Raw genomic sequence first — 22845 nt, 5'->3', positions numbered from 1 at the left:
TTATTCATTTGCATTTGAGATATGTTGAGAAAAAAATGTCAAAAATTATATATCGAATCTCACATGATTAAGAACAAATACCAATCATATTTGTATACAATGTTGTATGAATTGATTATTTCTACTGGTACCGTTGAAAAAAAGAAATGACGTGAGAAGAAAATAATCGATAATACTTCGCTTATGTATATAGTATATACAATACAACAGGTATAAGGTAGGCAGTTGCTCGAGTACATTTGGATCGATGCGACGAAACTAATATATTAGTTCTGAGGAAATTTACTCTGTTACTATTCTGTCGAACATGGAGTTATTTACAGCTTTGAGCTTATTCAATCGGCAGAAATACGAAGCGTGTGCCGCGATATGCACCGAATTGTTGAGGAAAAATCCGTTGGATCAGGTATACATTGCTTCTTCTTTTATATATAGAGTAGTAATAATTATCTTGAATCTATGAATCACCATGAAATTCTCTTGGATTGTCAGGCCGTGTGGGTCTTGAAAATGCGTGCCTTAACGTTGCAACTCTACGTAGACGACATTGAAGGCGAGGAGGAGGGAATCGCGGAGACTCTGCTAGACAATTATGCGATATCGATGATGCCCAGGCCGGGAACTTCGTTGAAAAATCCTGGTACTAGTTACACCGGTCAAGGAGTACGGCCCAAATCTCAATCCGGTTTGTCATAGCTCACCTAAAAAAATTTAGATCTTCAGTCTAAGTGTATTATAAGATAATGATTTATTTTCATATATTTTTTAAAGGTAGACCTGTTACTGGGGTAGTTCGACCCGCTACTCAGGCTGCGACGTCGCAATCGATTGAACAGGCATTGAAAACACCGAGAACAGCAATGACCGCCAGGCCGATTACAGCGAGCTCAGGACGCAGTGTTAGGTACATATCCATGTACATGTATTTTAGTTTAACAGAAAACTGATGTAAGATCGTCTTTCAAGGCTTGGTACTGCGTCGATGCTGACGGAGCCGGGTGGACCCTTTATCCAATTATCACGCTTGAACATAACTAAATATGCTAATCAACAAAGCATAGCAAAACCGTTGTTCGAATACATATATTACCATGAACATGATGCTAGATACGTGAGTCGTGCATATTATATATACATACATATAAATAGAGATTATTGATATAATATATTCATTACGTTTTAATTAATGTAAAATATCGTAGGCGTTGGACTTGGCCGTCCAGGCAACCCAAGTCTGTCAATATAAAGATTGGTGGTGGAAAGTTCAATTGGGAAAGTGTTATTACACTTTGGGATTAGTGAGAGATGCGGAGCAGCAATTCAAATCAGCGTTAAAAGATCACAAAAATATCGAGACAATTTTGCGACTGATCAGGGTCTACATTAGGCTCGATCAGCCCTTGGCCGCACTGGACACGTGTAAGAGAGGTCTCGAGTTCTTCGCGAATGACGTTACAATACTTACGGAGATGAGTCGTATATTTGAGGGCCTGAATAATACGTCGATGTCCATGAAATATTATAAAGTAATCGCGCAGGAGGACGCTTCTCACACCGAGGCGATTGCCAGTATAGGCATGCATCATTTTTACAATGATCAACCGGAGCTAGCTTTGCGTTATTATAGGTATATATATATATATATATATATATATATATATATAACAAATATAATACTAATATATGTACATTAAATATATATATATATATATATGTATATATTTTATATATACAAGAAACGCTAAAAATCACAATAATTCCTATTTTGTTTTCCTCAAAATTTGTATTACGTTGCGTCCATTTGTATTTTTAACATTTTAACTTTTAACAATTAAATTATATATTAAATAATTAAATATATTAAATTAAATTTTAATATATATTCTAGGCGTCTCTTGCAGATGGGTGTTCACAATGCTGAGTTGTTTAACAACCTCGGACTTTGTTGCTTCTACGCTCAGCAATACGATCATACCATATCGTGCTTCGAGAGAGCGTTGAATCTTGCGACAGACGAAAACATAGCCGAAGTATGGTACAATATTTCCCACATTGCTATCGTATGTATACAACTTATATTCTATTAGCTAGAAACAACTGCAAATTATGTAGATGTATAACGATTTCAGACGTTGGGCGATTCAATAATGGCCGAGGAATGTTTGAGGCTAGCTATTGCGAGCGATAATAGACATGCTCTGGCCTACAACAATCTTGGAGTGATGGAAATACGTAATGGAAACGTTACCGCGGCGCGAACCTATTTTCATGCAGCAGCCAACATAGCTAGCTATGTACACGAAGCGCACTTTAACAGTGCACACTTAGCTTACGAGGTAATTATTTCTCTGATTAATTTATATATATATATATATATATATCTCTATATATATATAAAAGTAATGTTATACATTCATTATACATACACAGCTTGGAGACCTACAGACAAGCTATATCGCAGTACAAAAATCGTTGCAAGCCTATCCCGGACATTACGACAGTAAAACTCTTTTGCAGAAATTGCAAAGATATTTCTCGTATATATAAGATGAACGAAAAGGATCTTTCTTATTTTACACTAGATCGTTTTATTTAATGTTGTAACATATTGATCCTTAAACATAATTATCTATATATACATAATGTACATGTACATAAAAGTACAAATTATATTTGAAATTTCTACACCATCTATATAATTAAATTGTAATTAAAAAATTGGAATTTAATAAAGAGTAAAAATCAAATAATCACTAAAATTTATGGAAGTATTCAAATGCAGTCCAGATTCAATGATATAAAAAATCATCATTCATATTACATACATCACGTTTTTTCTCTTATTAAGTCTGTACAAATATATACTAATCTGAGAATTTTTCTATTTTTTCCACTGAGAAAGGATTATATTTTTGTACCAACAATAAATTTAGGTCAATTGTAGCGTGCATTTAGTAGGATTAGAATATAATTAGAAATCTTATAATTGACATATTGAATGATAATTTAAGAATAAATACTTGACTAATATGTATATATGTGTGTGTGTGTGTGTGTGTATTGTTCACAAAGAGCACAATATTGGAATATGTTCAAATATTAAACTTGAAAAATATTATGTATGAAATACTTGCATTTCCTTCTGCCCTTTCTTTTTTGTTTTCCGGACCTTGTACAGAAGATCAAAGCAATGTGACAGTCTTGTGATATATTAATTATAGCGTTGCATCTTATGTAGTGTGGGATATAACTAGCCACGATATGACAAAGTAAAAAAGGAAAATTGGATATACTGCTAATGCCTTCCTCCCTGTGGGTTGACTATCACCAAGAAATGCCATAGATGCTGAAACATTAACATAAATTTTAATATATTCAGAATAAATAAGGATAAATTATAGTGATATACACATATATATATCTTCCTAAAATAATGTTATATTTACCATATGTTGCCCACAAAAATCCAATCATAGTGATTACAAATCTCAGAATAAATAAGAGAGTAGTTTGCTGCACTATTAATATAATTCTGCATAAAATTAATGCAATGGCAGTTGGTAATAAACAATATCCTAGGACACAAACACTTTGGAAGAAAGATCTGCAAATTAAAATTGTTGCACTTATTTAAAGAGAGATAATTATTTCTATAAAAAATTAATTTAAAAATTATATATATACATACACATATATGTGCATGTACATAGATAAATGTATGTAATCTAACTTACATATTTCCACCTAATAGCTTTGAATTCAATGTAACAACCATGGAGCCAATCCATACAATAACAAATACTTCTGCAAATTCAGGCCCTCCATCATTTGAATTATCTGCTGTATCAGAACCTTGTAATATCCTAAATAACAATTATAAATTAATGTAAAATAATTTTTTTATGCATACATATATATATAATATTTGCATAAATATATATCTTACATTGCCATAAACGTACATAATATTAGTGGTCCCCACAGATCCCCTAGAATGTTATATATTGTAATTAACTTATCTTTTTTTTAAATACAATATAGATAAATATTATTTGTATAGACTCACATTCTTTTAGTAGACTTTTTTTCTCTTTAGGATATAAAACATGAAAAAACTTCTTGCCTACTGCTCGAACATCCCTCAACTACATCAAACAGAAATATAAAAAGATATGTTATATTGTTCTATGCATAAAATAAATCTTTAAGTTGGAATAAAAGTATATAACAATATATATACACTTACAACTGTGTCTCTGATGGGTTCATCTAGAGTATTAAATTCTGGCTCTCCTAAAGTTGATTTCTGTTTCGCACCTATTGTCATCTCACCCTCAATGTGTTGAGGGTCCACAGTGTACGTAACATCATCGTACATCTGTTAAAAAACATAAGACACATATCGCATATTAAATTTGACATATATTTTTTACGCAATTATATATTTCTATGAAAATTATATTCTTAGTCTTTGTTGTGACAGGACAAGGATTTAAGACGTTTTAAATTATTATGACGTTTGTTACATCTGCGATAGAACGATATACTTACGTCTAGTTTCGTTTCGCCGTCCATCGCCGCCATGTTTACTGTCGATGCAAATCACTGCGAGGAATTAGAGGAAGTGCGAGCCGAGGAATCCCGAGGACAAATACACTTTAAATGTATCAATTAAAAAGTTGTCACGTGTATAACCGATCGACACTTAATGTGTAACATGCTCGCTCCTGGAGATTTCCTTATCTCGCAGATTCACACTTGCAACTTGCTGTTTTCGAAAACGACATGAAATCGTAAAAATCACGTCACATTTGTCGGATTATTTATAATATTCTAATAACTGATCGGCCGATTTAGCGAATCGAGACGTATATCGCTGATGACAAGTCTCGACGATCCGGAGGATTGGAAATGACATCCGCGAGAATTTGCGAGGCAAGATAATAAGAAATCCCCGGCAGATGGCATCGGTGACGTAAATGGTGAAGTTTGCGGCGTGGCTGTGTCAAATGACATATCACAATTAAGTTAATTAAGTGCGATTAATTCGGCTCGAATAAAATCGTCGTGAGACAACGATCGATCAGTGACGTCGCCTGCTTGTCAGAAGAATTTCCTCACGATGCTCCAGTCACGAATTCATCGGCGAATTTTTATCCACGTCGTGGCCGTGTTGGTGTTGATAATTATGACGCATGCGCAGGTGGAAAATGGCGGACCAATCACCGGCGAGCCGCAAAAAGGCGCCGAATTCAAATCTGATGAAAAATTATGTACTTTTTCTTTTTTCTCTATTTGATTAGTTTTGTCTCTTATTCGTAACTGCATTCTTTTCTTCATATTTATACTTTTCTGTTTTTCAAAGTGACATATTGTTGCTTCAGTCTTAAATTCATAAGATAAAAAAGAACAAAACCTAGTAATGCGCACTTTTGTCATTGCAAAACAATTTTATTTATTAGAATAAATAAACCTCACCTTTTCTTGTATATTAATTCTAATTAATTATATATATATAATTATAATATATTTTCTTATATATTAATATATATATTATATTTATAGATATATCTTATATATTAATTATAATTATAATATCTCTGGCCTTTTTCTTATATAATTATTCTTATATACACAGTCAAGAAATTGTTCATCGAACGACGTAAGGATCATGTAGAAGCTATACAGACTCTCCTAAAGATAGATAATTATGAACGTCTGTATAAAATGATCACAATGCTGGCTGAAAAAGTAATAGAGATCATCCAATCCAGTAAGAATATCATCGAGAAGGCCGGTTTCGTGCCGAACAATAATTCTTTTCCAAAAGATACCAATGTCAAAGACGGTATATATACAATTATTTAATTATATATATATATATGTATATATATATTTTTAGCCAATAAAATCTGAAATTAAAAAAAATTAATTAAAAATTATGATAATAGAAAAAAATAACAGATATATGTATTTATCGCAGCATTATCTAGCGTTCTGGAGAACACTGCGCTTTTCGGGGATATTATTCTGCATCTACCGGATATTACTCACAGAATACTGAAGACGCAGCAGGGATGGAATCCTACGATACACTGGTCCCTGAATTTCACCAATCAAATGCGCCACTTACTAAACAAATCGACCATCACGATGATCCGCCTAGTTGAGCAGGAGTTGAACATCACGGAGCGGGATCCGAACTATCTTAATCCGTATAAGAGTTCGACTCGCACTGGATATCAACATCAGGATACCGCGGAAAAAAAGAAGCCTGTGAAAAAAGAAAAGCGTAAAAAGGGTCCGCAGATTGCTAAAATCGAGTTATGAGCTCTCGCAGCGAGGATTCTTCTGACCGGTTCCTAAATCACCTCGTTAAGAAGCGGTTTTTATGACATGTTAAGATCTTAAGAAAGATATATCCTACATTTCATTCTATATTTAGAACCAAAAATAATGGCAAACGAGTTTCCTACGATATTTTGATATAAACTTGTTATATTTTTAATGTATATATACTAGCATAAAATTGTGATTAATAGAATAATTAAGATTATGTGAGTTTGCATGTATATTTAGATTCAGTAGTCGGGTTACGCAAACATTGTTATACATATCGCACGCGAAGATACAATCTCTTTTTCAATATTAAATAAAAATATATTATTTATATTAAATTCAAATTTCATATATTTTATATACAATTCGCGTGATCTCGTGAGAATTTCTGATTCCGAGAAAAGTTCCCCGCGGGGCAATCTGTTCCTGTTTTGAAAGGGAAACGAGCGAGGCGAGGCGTGCGAAGGCAACTCGAACAAGCTGTGAATCTCATGCTGCGACATATGTGTGCTAGGTCGTGTCTGACATGAAAGACATCGCTTTTCACGTCGATTTACCACGGCGGCGGCGGCGGGCCGGTAGAAAGTGGTCAGCCAATGTGAGCTGAGAACGGTTCCTCGCCGGCCAGGCCAGGCCAGTTCCCAAGAAGTGCCGCGCCGGCGGCGACGGCGTATCCCCGACAGTGTCGCGGCAGCGGATCAGTCCGGTGGATCAGATCGGTTGGTCGCAGTGATCAGCTAATGATACGTCTTCCCCGTGGTTGGTCGCGGTGATTGTAAGTGATTGAACGAGGCGTGCGAAAGGAACCCGAACGGAACGCGGCTTCTCGTTTGAAATCGCGGAACGATGAGACTCCAGGAAGCGGTGCTCCTCTGCGCCGTCTTGACCGTCGTAACAGGTAGGCGCGCCCTCGCTTATTCCTACGTCGATCACCTTTCTCTCTAGTTCATTTGTTCCTATTTCCTCCAAGAGATCTCGATTTATATATGTACGTATATCTGTTTAGGAAAGTCGCAAAATATAAAAGAGATTATTGTTTGAAATTCTCGCTTGGCGCCGCGCAACATTTCTTTCTGACATTTCTAACATTTCATATTACTCAACATATAATAATCGTTTTCCGGGAATTACGAAATTCAAATTTTTTTAATCTTATGGTGAAATAGAATTTTCCTTAATAGCGATACTTAACATATCATTTTCGTGTCTAATCGCTTTTCAAAAATTGTGAAATTCCAAGATGATTGTCTAACGTTGGGATTCTTAAAGTGTATATTGACTCGACTAGTCTGGCTTCTCGCTGTTACTCGGAACTACGTCTGACCAGTTCTAGCAGGTCGTCATTGACGTGTTATTTTTGCCTTTTTTTTCTTTTGCGTCGATGATATCCTTCCAGAAACATTCTCCGGCAAATATCTTTTTCTTAATTCTCTCTTTCGTCGACTTCTCTCGTGCCCGATATTTTTATCAATAGTACCACGCGCGAACGAAGAAGATATGTATATAATTATAACAATCAGATAAATAATTGCATACTTATTAGCTCGCTCACACATTCTATGTTATTTATATTTTATCGTCGAAATAAATTTCTCAAAAATAAATAATACTTGTTTAATTAAAAAACTAGGAATTAAAAGCATTTCATATTTAAAAATAGATCGGTAGATTATTTTATATTATACGTAAAAAAAAAGATTAATATATTTAATAGAATTCTTCGATCAAATTAATAATAAAATAAAAATACAGAAAATACAGAAAAAATACAGAAAATTCGCGAGGAAGTAAGAGATGACACTTGCGAATTTGGTACATCAACGCGGTTTCACTCACGTTTACATAAGATTTGTTTTACGCGCATATGTTGTACATACGCAATGAATGTATACATGTATACACGTGCATTCGGACACGTGTGCGTGAGTCCGAACGATAGAAGGAAATGTTGCACCTGAGCGAGAAAACAACGTCATTGCCAACGTGCACCGTACCTTCACTTTCCACTTTACAGCTGAACGAATCTTTTTGACATCCGCGAGCACTTCTCTTGATAAGTTACGTTATACATTTTGTTTTCCTTTATTGCTGTTATCCTGAAAAAAAAACAAATGGATTAAGGAAAACTTATTTATTAAATTGCATTATGTTAAATACATTATTCAAGACTATATACTTATATAGGCAAAACAAAGTAAAAGGAAAAAAAAGAAATCCAAAATCTCTCATTGATGCGTCCTGGTTTCACAGATTAGAAATTCGTTCAAGAAATGAATTCTTGCTCGTTTTAAGTAATCTTTTTCTTTTTTAAATACAGGCATCCGCCACACTATGTCAGGAAGTCCGGCGAAAGTGAGCTTGCCGATTTCGCGGTATTGCGAAACTTTAATTACAGAGCGCGATTGAGTTACACGATTATCGAGTGTCTCCTCTGTAAATGTAATCTCTGATCTTGTACCGAGAATACAGTAATTATTTCTATACGGTTTACATTGTGAATCATCGTGTAATTATTTTGCCTCCTCGTTCCCACAAGATTTAAACAGAGCGGGATTGATTGGCATGCGTGTGAAATTTAAAAAAATAAATAAATAATCGAATAATTAAATATAATTAAGAAAAAAATAAATAAATGATTAGATACGTAACATTTCTAATTTTAATTACAATATTAGAGCAAGAGAGAAACGCAGAATAAAAATGTGCTACACGTGACGATTATAAGGTCACTGGGAAGAATCTTCGCAGGTGCTACTTTCTCTCTGTGTGAACACTTGCACATCATTTTTAATATCTTCAGACCTCCATTGATCATGCATCGTACAATTTCTCTCATTATATTTTCGTACGTCTCTCGTATCGCTTCCTATTTCCGTTCTATTGATTCCTAGTTAAATTTCAGTGTTAAGTTTAGCACAATTTAAAAAAATATATCAAATTTTTCATTATTATTAAGAAAAATGCGAGCTATTTAAAGAACTTTGACATTGCATTCTGCACTCTCAAGTTTATTATTGTTGCGCGAATGTACATTACGAGAGCTCTTTTTTAAGCCCTTGTGTAATTTTTACGCACATTGAATGCAAATAAAATCGCGTGTCTGGAATAGTTAAAGAGCTCTTCCGGTATTTGGAAATTCTTCACGCGTTTCGTGTAAAATGTATACGATATACACACTTAACTGGCTAACTAAAAATAACGATGCATCACGCAATGGAATCGATCCCTAGTGAATTTAAACTTTTTACATCAACATTCCTTTGTGGAATTTAAATTAACATTAAAAACAATAATCGAATTTATTTAGTATTATCTCTCACGCATATCAATGGAATTTTAATATTCTAGATAATTTTAATTGTTGTATATAAATTTCTATTTGAGATAGTTTCAAATCTCTAACTTAAAGACATAGATGATAGAATGTGCAAAATGGATTTTAAGATATGCTAATGCTTGGTAATTTATTACTATCCGCTTACACGATACGCGTCTCTCTTTTTATACGCTTTTAACGCGCAATAATTTGCATTTCGCCGAAAGGAGCATAAATATTAGCGGTCCGAACATTTGTTCGTGCGCATTCACGTGTCCAAACATATATTGGAATGCCCACAATCATGCGTTTCTCGCTTTCTCAAGCCTCTCTTCTGGAATTTCTCCTGCCTATATTTTCTACACGCTCTCTGTACGTAAGTGAGATACTATTCTTGTTTCTTTGTGTCCTGATGATATAATTGACATTATTAGTCAATGCAAGTAAAAGATCATACAAGAAGCCAAAATCTTGCAATTCTTTTATGTTTAATTTTATATGTAAATTAAAAAATTTAATGCAAAAAATCTGTTTAAATCTGTTTGACATGCGGCAATTTCCAGTTTGTATAACAACTGTCCATTCATTAAAATCACCGCTTTGTCGCTGATGCTGATCGTAATCGCATGACTCTTGGAGCGTAACAACGGTTGACAGAAAGAACGCGGTAAAAGTGGAACATATAGGTACTTGACTGAATCAGTTGACCCCATCCAAGAAATACAAGAACGCAAATACACTCGAGCATAAACGTGTTTATAATAAGCGATCCCAACCTTGACATTTTCCCGGCTCAAGCATGACTTTCGAGCATTTTTTCAATCACGTACGATCGCATGATTGTGATGTTTCTAAAAAAAAAAAAAAAAAACTTTTTTGTGATCGAAATAGACTGCTAAAATTCATCGTCCTTGCGAACAAATAAAAACACTTCTGCGCAACAGAATAAAATTTGGAATTCGCTACGTGAAATTAATTAATTACAAGATGTTTCTTGTTACTTTCACGAGAATATTTTCCGTATCTATGAAAAATTATTACCTCGCATGTTCCTTTTACATTCTTCTTTTTATATTCAGATTCTCGTCTTTCTCCATTTCAGTGCATAGTCAAAAGCACAAAAAGGACGAGGATAAAAAAGACGAGGAGTTCAGGTGTCCAGAAGGTCAGGGTAATGGCAACTTCGCCGATCCGGCAACATGCAGAAGATTTTATCAGGTGATTACATCGCCTTGGTTACTTTAATCATCGTTTTACTATGATTAATCGTAATTATATCCTCTGGATTCGTTTTCCGAAAGTGCGTTGATGGGTATCCGTATTTGAATCGATGTCCATCGGGCTTACACTTTGATGACATCAGCAAGTTTTGCACCTTCAAAAACGAGGCACGATGCGGACCTATCGAGGCCAGTAAGAGAATTTTATTATTGCCAAATCATAAATACTTGAGCAAATACAAAGAGAAAAATGAGTTCAAAGTGAAAATAAGTATTTCGAAAATAATTTATTTAATAGTTATTACTTTTTGAGCACGTCACTCCTAATCTTTCTTCATTCGCCGAAATTTTCCTGAGCTGTGATAATAGTGTCTTTTAATTTATAGCACCAGCACCAATCACCGAGCCACCCACAGATTTGGCTGAGCGCTGCGACACAGCGAACTGCCAGCTTCCGTATTGTTTCTGTTCCAGAGACGGCACAATCATTCCCGGCGGTCTTCAGCCAGAGGAGGTAAGATGATCATCCGACTGCAGATCCTTACAATGACTTACAATATTTCTAAAGAATCTAATCAAACATACATTAATACAATTTGAATTATTTTAGACGCCACAAATGATAATAATGACGTTTGATGGTGCGATAAATCACAATAACTTCGATCACTATCAGAAGATATTCACCCAAGATCGTCTGAATCCCAATAATTGCCCGTTGAGGGGCACGTTCTTCATCTCTCACGAGTATTGCAACTATAATATGGTCCAGAGCTTGGCGCACGACGGTCATGAAATTGCAACCGAGACGATCTCGTGAGTAACGTGAATATATTAGGTCTGTTCTTTTCAACTGAACTGGCTGCACTAGTTCAGAGTTTATCTTTTATACTCTACATTAAAAGGAAAGACATAAACTCTAAACTAATGCAACCATTTCAACTGGAAAAAAAACCAGACTTATTAAATTGCGCCGAAATGTTAGGCTGACAAAGCAAATATTTTTCAGGCTTCAGAAAGGTCTGGAGGACAAGGGCTACGAGGAATGGGTCGGCGAGATGATCGGGATGCGTGAGATACTGAAACACTTCAGCAATATTTCGACCAGCGAAGTGGTCGGTATGCGAGCACCTTACTTGAAACCTGGTCGTAATACTCAGTACAAGGTACTTGAGGATTTTGGATACATATATGACAGTAGTATAGGAATCTCGCCGTTAAAAGTGCCGATCTGGCCGTATACTCTCGATTACAAGATTCCACACGAATGTAAGGCAGGCACCTGTCCCACCAAATCTTTCCAAGGTACTGAAAGTATGATGAAAAGATTTAGTTGTAATGTAAAGTATGAAAAATTGTCAAATTGCAAAAAAAAAGTAAAGAAAACATATTGTTATATAGAAACATTTGTGTTATTGTAGGTATTTGGGAACTACCCCTAAATGCGCATTATGTGGAGAGTTATGAAGGTGGACATTGTCCTTATTTGGATCAATGTGTGCTTCACAATCATGATCCCGAAGAAGTATTCGATTGGCTGCAAGAAGATTTTAACAGATATTACGAACAGAACAGAGCACCATATATGATGCCTTTCCATACAAATTGGTTTCAAATTAAAGAGCTTGAACGCGGTCTGTCGAAATTTCTTGATTGGGTGGTAACACTGTGAGTGTAAATATATAAAATATATTTAAATGTATTGAAATATTAAAAATTTTGTAATAAATTGATGTATATTTTTACAGGCCTGATGTTTACTTCGTAACCGCCACGCAAGCACTAACATGGATGACTGATCCAAAACCAATTAAAGCTCTGCATAACTTCGAAGGATGGTCATGTAAGAAGAAAGCGAATTTGCCAGGTCCACCGTGTAACAATCCACATAAGTGCGCTTTAGACTTCAAACCTGCTGAAGCAAATTTCACAACAACAAGGTAGAGAAACTTAACTTTACATATAGAATTACTTAATAGCTATTACTTTAGTTAAAATTATAAAAGTATATTCAAAATTATTACTATTTATATTAACAGGTATATGGAAACATGTAGAGAATGTCCAAACAAGTATCCCTGGTTAGGAGATTCTAAAGGTACAGGATTATTCAACGACAATTACAATCCTGAAAAGAAATAGGAGCTTAACTTGAATGAATTAGATTTAATTCTAGCGCAAACAATCCGCGTTTCGTTCATTGTTATCAAAATGGATGTTGTGCATATGCGATAAATCCATTATCAATCACATCAAGCATCTTACTTATTCCAGTATTGGAAAAATTTTATGAAATATTAATTTTTTCAGATGTACAAGTGTACATAAACTTATACTGTTATTCCTATATAGAATATATACTCGACAATCATTCACATCTATAACATTAAGCCTATACTACTCAATCTAAAAAAAGAAAATAAAATGTTTCGATGCTACATACAATCCTAAAAAAAAATCCATCTGTTATTCAAAGAATAGTCTGAAATAAGCACACTTTATGCAACTTTTTTATTTATCCTATTTTTCAAAAATAATGTACCTCGTTTTTCTTTCTTCTTTTTTTATTGCTATTGTAACAATATATTTAGATATATTTTAAAATATATACATACACAGTACATCTACATTCATTGCATTGAACTGCACTGACTGTCTGCATCAGAGAATACACGACCAAAACGTTGGAATCTAACATATTGTAGTAATTATCTAACGAATTGGACACCACTCCAGAAGCAAATCACCATATTTCACACGTGCTAAAAAAGAAGATAATACTATATATAATACATATATTTCAAATTAATTTAATTAACAATAAATAATGCTTCTTAATTATGTATATAAATAATTATGTATAAATACATTTCACATAATACAAATTAAAAATTAATTTATCTTTTATTTAACACACACTTCATTATTTATTTTTAAGAATATAAGAAAAGATATATTACTTGGTTCAGGAAAGAGTTCTGGATGTCGTATGATATAATCCCTTAGTCTAGTATCACGTAGGGCCTTATAATCGTCATTATATTTCTTAAAAGCTTGTGATGCAACATATCCTACTGCCATTGCTATAATATGCCTGTATATTCCTAAATACAAATATTATTCATTAGTTTTATTCATTGTTACACTATTGAAAACGGACTGTTCAAAGTCTAGGAGTTTTACACAATTTTGTCATTTATCATCATTATCATAAAAAATATCAGAAAAGTAAAAATTTTTTCGGATAAAAATAAAAATGATCTTTAATCGCTTTAAAATTGCTTACCATGTTACATAACCGCATGATCAGGTTATGTTGCAACAACAATAAAAAAATGTAACGAAACATATCAAAACATACATTTAAGCTCATGACAAAGTATTGTTAATTAATCATATAATAACTCACCAGCATAAAACGGCCTACGTTGAAAATAATTGTATAAACATTGTGTTGTAAAACCACTTCCCACACATACAACTTCAGGCGCATATTCCTGCATTACACTGAGCTTATAATTGGGATCTGGCTTAAGTAGTTCCAGAGCCCATTTAACTTCAGGATGGTCTTCTATTTCGTGTGAATGATGTTGACTCATTTTTGCGAATTATTCTACAAAATTGAAGTAATAATCACAAGGAGCAAAACGCTCCACTTTGGTGAACCAACCGGCACTGTTCGTACACGAAATATGTTATTATGTTCTGTAAGTATACGTAAAGCAATGAAAGAAAATTATATAGAGAGATAATCGTGTGTGCGGATCGCAATTCAAAAGATATTAGTGACATCTGGTGAAGTACATAAATAATAATGTATATCGTTTGAAAAATCATTTTTGATCGTCTCGGTTCGGCTTTTTTTATTATAAATTTATAAACATATATTTATATTATATATAAAATTATATATATTATATAAAATTATATAGATTATATATTATATAAAATTATATATATTATATAAACTTATATTATAAATATTATAACAAAATTTATTATTTTTTTAACATAAAATATAATATAAACTAATTATAGAAAAGAAACTAAAGTTTTTCCTTCTCATCGATATAGTACAATTATTAATTACATTTACTATATTATATTATATATGTTATGTCTACAAACACGTTTCTCGTAAATTTTTATTATTTGTCATCTATTTGTTACATACATACACTACTCAATATTAAATAAAGAATTCACACGTGATTTTCATTACATGTTTGATCATATTTGATAAACACATGATCACACTTTAATAGAACCATATTACTTTCACTGGTTTCTTGTAGCATTCTGCATCTTTCAAAGACAGCCAACTTTTTTGTACCGTACACAGATTGTGTACAAATAGTACAAAAATTTCAAATTTAATTGCTATTTTTAAATTAGCATGACAGTAGGATTGTCAGTGCACTTAATGCACTACGATGATTTTGCCTTACAGAAAACAAGGAGATAACTTTGTTCGTTGAACTCTGTCTAATTTTGGCTATCTTTGTGATGCAGTTATAAAGAAGACATTTAACACATAAATTTATAGGTATAAATCTGATGAGATTGTTTTTTAAATGTATCTAATGTACTTGAAAATAATACAGTGTGGTTATGGTTCTTAAATGTATAGAGAAGTAGAAAAATATATGTCACAGGAAAGTGATTGGGATATTTGGTTAAAAACTCTGAACGAGAGCACTAAAGTTACAATATAGTTTTGTCTTCTGATGTTTCATCTTTTAAAGTGAAAAATATCACATTCTGTTGTTCTAATATATCTCTAGAGAAGAGATAAAGCATGACAGATATAAATATAACAACATTTATAATACATAAATATTCTGTTTGTATCTCTCTCTTTTCTAATTTAATTTCTCATTATATAAAAAAATAAATAAAAATAAGGGCATTTTACTTTTTTTTATAAAGGAACTTTTAAGTTTGAACTATGGACAATATGGAAGTAGAAGATAGTATTTGCTATATATTAATGCAGAATCACATTAATGTTAATTATCACATTGCAATATCTGCTTTAAAAGCATATTGCATATTAAAAAATAATTAATATAAATTATAAGTTTTAAAACGAATAGAATCTTTTTAAGAATAATTATACATATAATACATGAATACATTTGAATAATGTAACATGTAAAATAATATGGCACTTGTTAAAGGAATATAGACTTCTTTAGAAAATGCAAATAGAGTATTCAAAAACTCTTAAAATATGTAATAAAAATAAATATTTTGAGTATTTTTAACACAAAAAATATTCAGATATTTTTTTGATACCTTATTATCTAAGTTGGTTTCTTAATTTCACAATGTGCCTCTACTTAAGAAATAAAATGTATATTACAATAGAGAATCTATTCAAAACTTTCTTGTAAATTTAATAATTGCAAATGCAATAACCATTTGTATGAAACGTTAACTCTTACCAACTTGTCCCCATAATTGTATTATCCTATAATTTTTATTGAACTGCATTGTTGTTGTTGATAGCTCCATGAGGAGACCATACAGATGCAGCAGACCTTAGACCAGAATAGATATAATTACAACATACATTACGCACACACGTTATAATGTAAATATTAATACAAACCTTAAACATGAGACTGGCATTGTATTCACATAATAACACAATATTGCTGCTACGATGATACTCCCAGTTCGTAATGGGCATAATAAAACTGCTATAATACCATATTCCAGGTATAAAAAATAGGCCATAACAGATTGTATCAAGATTAACAGCAAAGTTGCCATGTACTGCCAAACTAAACGAAATTTCGACATGGACTGTCTCGCAGGATTTTCAGCTTCCTGTAATCTAAAACATAGATAATTAAGATCATTAAGAAACTCTTTCATCATTGTGATGATGTTATTATTGCAATATAACAAACCTGTGATCGACTCGATGTGCTAAAATTAGCATAAGTGGTAAATGAAAACAGCATAATTGAAAATATCCGTAAGCGTAAGTGAAAGCACCTGGTAGATATCTGTTTCCAATGAATATTCCCCATACGAAAATCACACCTATGTGATCCTCGATTATTTCTCCTACAGTCCATGGACCTGAAATCCAATTTGTCAAATTAATACATAAATTAATACATTTTTTCCGCAAATTTTTCAAATGTAGATACGTACCAATAGTTAAATACAACGAATATAGCACCAATCCGTAAAACACTTTATCAATAGTAGAAAGTACCCACAATTTCCTAAGCCACGAATGGAAAAACTTGATACGTAATCGTGGTCTGTGCATATGTCTATCTAAATCAAAAAAGCTTTTATAATATATACTTTTAGTATAAAACAAAAAGAAATTTTATAAATTTTACACATATTTACTTTTGTAATATATGTGAAGAAGTCGGAGTAAGCACAGTGGTACTATTGATAATGCTAATGTTACAGCAAACAGGAACTGAAACTAAAAAGAAAAAAAAAGATAGTATGACAAAATTATCATATACTTCAGTAAGCAAAATTTTATTAGTTGCAGTGTTAACTTACGATGTGAACGACGTTGAACATTAATACTAATTTGGGCAAAATACGAGATGATAACCAAGATCCGTCGAGAGAAAAATGATGCGATACAACTTTTTCTTTATTTTCTTTGTCAATTACACGTACCTGAAATGTAAAATAATTTCATGTCAACATTTGTAAAAATATCTTAATTAACTTCTGTAAACAATAAAGAAGTACTGAACTGTTATTTGATGAATACCCTCTCTGTATTTTGTTGAATTCCATGGCAAAACATAAAGAGGACCTTTTATATGATCACACTTTTGCCAAATATCATGATTCAATTGAATTTCGACAGTTTTTAGCGGAACCGTAGAAAACGCTAGTACTCTATGTGAAACACAATAAAAGAGTCAAATTTTATAAACTAAATATATTTTATAAACAAATAAAAAAATTATCAGCTTTAATAGAAATGCATTTACCTGACATGCGTGGATGTAATAATGGATTTCGCATTTTCTTTTTGCGGCATCATAAATAGCATATTTTTTGGATTGGTAATTAATGCTACAGGCCAGTCATTGTGCTTTAAATCAATGAATGAGAATTGGCCATGATCTACTGCTGCGAGGCGATACCTAATAATAGGCGTGTGTCAAGTAGGCGTCTAACATTTGTAAATTAAAAAGTTAGCAGGGAAGATAAGCATAGCTGTATTTCAGAAAAAATAATATGCTGATAAAACAAAGGAATGTTTACATGACTCTAATAGAGGCAAAATGTTTTTTATGTTAGCTTTTTATATTAGTTTCAGGTAAATTAAAAGAAATATTTTATATTATTAATTATAAGAATTGAAAATAAAATATATTTTTTATACTACATTTAGAGTTATGTGTTTTTTGTTTATTCTAATATTACTGAAAAAGACTTTCTTAATAACATATGAGTTACTTCCCCTCCTATCTCTTCCTTTTCAATATTAGTAATGCATTACAAAATATAAAATCAATAAATAAATTTATACAGGCAAATGCCTTTCTTAGATATATGCAAAAGTGCATTTGTCTTACATTCTATTGTCTTTCCAATCTGCCAATTCTAACTCAAGAAAGCCTGCTTTTTGTAATGTGTACATGTTGGGTACCATACCGCCAAGCATATGATAATGGCCACATAGATACACCATACTCTTTCTATATCTACCTTTTATAATAAATAATGAGTTTGTTTATATTAACTTTATTTATACAATTAGAGTAAAATGAGTTTATATACTATATAACATTTGTTATATAATATCCTTACCTAGAATATTCCTGATATTTGTATCAGATTGTGATAATATACATGATGTAGGATAGTGGCCAAATACAATTGCATGATCTGCATTGCTTTCTTTAGACTGATTAACTAATTGTTGTATCTTATCAATCTCCTGTTGGTCTAAAATACCAACAAAATTAAATGGTCTTCTAGGGCCAGGTTTCAAGCAAGCATCAATTGCAATAAAGGAATATATCTCAGAACCAAAATTAACATTATACATATAGGATCTGGGATGTTTCTTTCCCTGAATAGAATAATTGGAATAATAATTATTTTTAGAATCAAGACTGACTACATTGAAGTTATCTGAAAATATATAAATAAGTTTATATCATAATTTTTGTTCTTTGGTTCATTCTGCTTGTCCATTTTATATGCATGTAATTGAGAAAAAATGCTTATTTCTCTTACCATGATTCCCTCTGACATCCAACCATAACGTTCTCTCTTTGATATTAGTCTCATCTATTACATATTTATAGTATTGCCATTCTTGGAGTATTTGCTTAGAACCCAGTTCATCTTTATTTTTGGCATCGGTTAAATCACCTATTAAAACATAATATATTTGATTAATTTAATTGTTTTGATCAATAAATATATAGTTAATATATATGACATCAAATAAACAATAATCTTGATTCAATTATATCGATAAAATATAAATTACCTGAAGCAAGAACAACTGCAGGCTTAATTGAATCTACCGTCACATTACAGAACTCCTTTAACTGTGATACCCTAGATGGATCTTTAAAGATACTTATATGTATATCAGATATCTAAAAGTAATAAAAAAGTTATTGTAATGTATCTCCAGAATATAATATGGCATATAAAAAATGTGTACATAATTTGCATAACAATTACTCCATAAATAAAAACATTGACAAACCTGTAAAAACCATATCAAGTGATCATTCGATTTTCCTATGTCGTAATACCTTGGTTTGTACCATCGTGTCTCCCCATTATTGTCTCTCGACGTCTCGTCCGGTAGACGAGAATCAACGCTGATAAGATCAGCTACATTCGCCACGAAGATGGACAACATCAGCACAAAGATCAAGAGAATGATGGTGGACTTTGCTATTTTCATCGTGGTGATTATGCAGTCGTGCGATCATGTAATTTTATACGCGAGACAAAATAAAATCAGGGAAAACGATCCTGTTTTTGTGCTGTGGCTACCTGCTCCGGTGAACGAACCGAACGTCCTTTTATTTACATGGAAGTCGAGGAAGATACCTGATGACGAGACATTCAATGTCCCCGACGAAGAGCAGACTGGGGAAGACGGCCAAGCGACTTGGAGAATCGTCTTGGAATCATATCCTACATGTTTGCCGGGCAACTGCAAACAATGAGCGAAACTTGTCAGAAATTTGTGGTCATCACGAGGAAACGTCAAACAACGTCATGCGTTATGCGCATGATGCATTCAAACGAAGTATTCGAAGATTGATCCGAAGATTGTTTCGAAGAAAATTAATGATCCGAGTTCCGAGGTCGATTCGGTGTTTTTATATTTATCATTTATTCATGTTGCTATTTATATCTCTTGGATTCATACTACAAAGGAGAGCCTGTGCAGAACTATGAATATACTACAGACACAGATTAATAGACAGATCGCCAAAGGCCTGCCTAAAGAATAGACCGCCATCTTCGTGCGATAGACTTTGCCCCTTACCGACACACTTTGCCCCTGGTTCGAGTCCGTGCTAAATTTCGTAGACTTGAACCAAAAGACTTTGCCCCTGGTTCGAGTCCGTGCTAAATTTCGTAGACTCGACCAAAAGACTTTGCCCCTGGTGCAAGTCCAGGTTAAATTCGTTTGACATTACCAACAGACTTTGCCCCTGGTGCGAATCCAGGCTAATTGATCATGAGACCAATTTGAGAGATTTGGCCCCCGTTGTGTGTGTGTGTGTGTGTGTGTGTGTGAGAGAGAGAGAGAGAAAGAGAAAGAGAATATTTTACATATGCATATATATATATATATATATATATATATATAAAATTTATTAAATATAAAAAATATAAATTTAACGTATAAGACGGGCAACAAGAGCCAAATCGCGGATGACAATGCGTTATCCTAACGAAACTAAATAATTTTTCGTTAGAATTAAATACCGGTGCACAAGGCACCAAATTTTAACTTGGACACGGCCAAGATTTTAAATATGAAATAATCTCATATTTTGAGATTTAATTTCAATACCCCTTTAACCCCCCTACGGAAAATACATAAATGAATGCAAGAGAAAAATATAGATCCGAAAATCGCTGAATCGGGAATCGAACCCGAGACCTTTCACTTGCCGGGCGACTGCTCTTCCAGCTGAGCTATTCAGATCCTTTCGATTCTATACTTTTCTCTGTTATATATATTAATGTTATAAAAAATATATTTTTTACACATAAAATGTTTTTTTATTGAAATAATCACGATTTTAAATGTGATATAACACAGTGTTCAAAAATTTTTAATTAAATTTTATTAAAGAAAATTACTTGAAATTTTTTACATTAAGAATTTAAAGGCTCCTTATTCTCTTGTAGAAATTTATCACTATGCCAATTAATCACTTATTTCGAGTATTTAAAATACTATAATATACAGTAATTTAAGTATTCGAAATAAAAGTGATTAATTACTCGAAATAAAATTGATAAATTGGCGTTACTAGTAATAAATTTCTATAAGGGTTGAAATAAAGTATAAGAGATAAATAGGCTATATGTGAGCCGTATGCGAAATGTGAGATGTAAGACGCATATTGAAATTTAATTTTTTGATATAACTTTCAAAAATGTACACGAGGTACAAAAAATTAGCTTGGACATTTGTAAGACTTAAAATTGGGATTAATTCTCAATTCTATTAATTAAATTTCGATATAACACACCTTACATCCGCGCACGGCTCACATATAGCCCATTTATTAGTGCAATTTTTAAGTTCCTTATTTTTCAAAGTTCACCTTTTTACGTTATCAAATATTTTTGGTACGTTTTCAAGAATTTTATATTTTTACTTACCGCAGTTTCTTATCCAAATGTAAAATCTTTTATCGCAGTCTATAAAAAATTGAAACAATTTACAATTTTATGATATAATATTATTATTATTACAATTTCTATATATATGCACATCTGTCAAATATCGTGATTTATTTCACATTATTATTATCTATTTTAATAAAAAAAAAAAAAAAAAACACTTGCAACAATCAAAAATAAACCGCCTGCCGCGAACGGAAAATGCCAAGAAAGCACGCAATTTCCGCGAATCTCGTAATTTTTTTGAAGAATCAACAATTTCAACGAAATTGTAAATTCTTCAAATCACTGCACAAGTATAATTCACAATAATAATTTTCAGTAACTACGATAAAAAATCGTATACTGAAAACCGCAAACGAAAGTGCAATGGAAGTAAGAGTAAAGTCTGTGATAAAATTAATTGGCAATAGAAAATTAATAATTTTCAAATAGAAAAATTTTGAAATTACCGAGGATTTACAAATAATAAAGTAAAAATATTAAATAATTTATGTTTTCGAATTTTGCTCGCGGAGAGGATCTTTAAAACAAGATTTTTAGAAGAGAGGACCTTTAAAATATAAACAGGCAAAAACGTTGAAAAAATTAAAGCGCGCGTTTAAACAGATAAACGCAATGAAATAGATACGCAATTGTTTTTACTTATCGCTGTAAGCTCACAAGCTTCTGACGTGCTATACACTTTTATATAATATATACAGGGTGTCCGGTAACTAACGGACCAATGATTAAGGGCGGATTCTCTGGCCAATTTGGAGACGATTTTTCCTTAGCAAAAATGTAGAGAAGTCAATAATTTTCGAGTTTTAAGCGATTGAAAAAATAGGTTTTTTGAAAACTAAACGTTTTGGAGTTAAAAGTCTAACATAATTACATTCTTCAGTTAATTTCAGGTAGAGTTTACTATAATACAATTTTAATTTAAGGCTTAGTTATAAAGATATATAATGACAAAGATTGGAAAGTTGTAAAAAATGATGACCTTTTTCGACATTTTCGCTGAAGAAAAATCGTTCCCAAATTGACCAAAGAATCCATTTGTAATCATTGGTCTGTTAGTTACCG

General features: G+C 32.4%; 6 protein-coding genes across 9 annotated transcripts; 3 read left to right on the top strand and 3 right to left on the bottom strand.

The window, feature by feature from the left end:
- The first annotated feature begins 118 nt into the window (after window positions 1-118).
- Window positions 119-3161, top strand: BBS8 (tetratricopeptide repeat protein 8). Its single transcript, XM_029303957.2, has 8 exons — window positions 119-406; window positions 493-685; window positions 772-904; window positions 967-1111; window positions 1203-1627; window positions 1889-2060; window positions 2130-2336; window positions 2431-3161. Exons 1-8 carry the CDS (start codon window positions 308-310, stop codon window positions 2545-2547), a joined length of 1491 nt encoding a protein of 496 aa, XP_029159790.1. The 5' UTR covers window positions 119-307; the 3' UTR covers window positions 2548-3161.
- LOC114931772 (protein YIPF6) lies at window positions 2565-5193 on the bottom strand. Its single transcript, XM_029303917.2, has 7 exons — window positions 4552-5193; window positions 4247-4378; window positions 4067-4145; window positions 3947-3989; window positions 3735-3863; window positions 3447-3604; window positions 2565-3346 (listed from the first exon to the last, which is right to left on the bottom strand). The coding sequence occupies exons 1-7, from the start codon at window positions 4582-4584 to the stop codon at window positions 3231-3233; spliced, it is 690 nt and encodes a 229-aa protein (XP_029159750.1). The 5' UTR covers window positions 4585-5193; the 3' UTR covers window positions 2565-3230.
- LOC114931771 (coiled-coil domain-containing protein 134) lies at window positions 4925-6677 on the top strand. The gene is made up of 3 exons (XM_029303916.2): window positions 4925-5273; window positions 5639-5848; window positions 5984-6677. Exons 1-3 carry the CDS (start codon window positions 5123-5125, stop codon window positions 6328-6330), a joined length of 708 nt encoding a protein of 235 aa, XP_029159749.2. The 5' UTR covers window positions 4925-5122; the 3' UTR covers window positions 6331-6677.
- On the bottom strand, window positions 5431-14593 carry ND-B14.5B (NADH dehydrogenase (ubiquinone) B14.5 B subunit). 3 transcript variants are annotated; one of them, XM_085487376.1, is made up of 9 exons: window positions 14285-14593; window positions 13836-13979; window positions 11181-13637; window positions 10697-11056; window positions 10432-10506; window positions 8334-8435; window positions 6897-7337; window positions 6055-6274; window positions 5431-5912 (listed from the first exon to the last, which is right to left on the bottom strand). In XM_085487376.1, the coding sequence occupies exons 1-3, from the start codon at window positions 14472-14474 to the stop codon at window positions 13588-13590; spliced, it is 384 nt and encodes a 127-aa protein (XP_085343502.1). In that variant the 5' UTR covers window positions 14475-14593; the 3' UTR covers window positions 5431-5912; window positions 6055-6274; window positions 6897-7337; window positions 8334-8435; window positions 10432-10506; window positions 10697-11056; window positions 11181-13587. The 3 variants fall into 3 exon arrangements, with proteins under 3 accessions (XP_085343502.1, XP_085343503.1, XP_085343501.1); XM_085487377.1 differs by lacking the exon at window positions 10432-10506 and having other exon boundaries at window positions 11181-12787; window positions 13491-13637; XM_085487375.1 differs by lacking the exon at window positions 10432-10506.
- Window positions 7077-13259, top strand: Cda4 (chitin deacetylase Cda4). Its single transcript, XM_029303915.2, has 9 exons — window positions 7077-7237; window positions 10758-10873; window positions 10957-11068; window positions 11262-11389; window positions 11486-11691; window positions 11885-12180; window positions 12297-12543; window positions 12624-12815; window positions 12915-13259. Exons 1-9 carry the CDS (start codon window positions 7186-7188, stop codon window positions 13015-13017), a joined length of 1452 nt encoding a protein of 483 aa, XP_029159748.1. The 5' UTR covers window positions 7077-7185; the 3' UTR covers window positions 13018-13259.
- A 413-nt stretch (window positions 14594-15006) lies between the features above and the next one.
- LOC114931792 (transmembrane protein 62) lies at window positions 15007-20390 on the bottom strand. 2 transcript variants are annotated; one of them, XM_029303945.2, is made up of 13 exons: window positions 19604-20390; window positions 19379-19490; window positions 19120-19257; window positions 18688-19014; window positions 18453-18585; window positions 17862-18017; window positions 17619-17766; window positions 17416-17538; window positions 17251-17332; window positions 17044-17172; window positions 16794-16968; window positions 16490-16717; window positions 15007-16418 (listed from the first exon to the last, which is right to left on the bottom strand). In XM_029303945.2, the coding sequence occupies exons 1-13, from the start codon at window positions 19805-19807 to the stop codon at window positions 16358-16360; spliced, it is 2016 nt and encodes a 671-aa protein (XP_029159778.2). In that variant the 5' UTR covers window positions 19808-20390; the 3' UTR covers window positions 15007-16357. The 2 variants fall into 2 exon arrangements, with proteins under 2 accessions (XP_029159778.2, XP_085343497.1); XM_085487371.1 differs by having other exon boundaries at window positions 18688-18825.
- Window positions 20391-22845: the final 2455 nt, after the last annotated feature.

This window comes from Nylanderia fulva, unplaced genomic scaffold, assembly GCF_048542155.1.
Source record: "Nylanderia fulva isolate GAGA-0341 unplaced genomic scaffold, ASM4854215v1 Scaffold54, whole genome shotgun sequence".
Lineage (NCBI taxonomy): Eukaryota > Metazoa > Arthropoda > Insecta > Hymenoptera > Formicidae > Nylanderia > Nylanderia fulva.
This window is presented reverse-complemented; position numbering and strand designations above follow the sequence as displayed.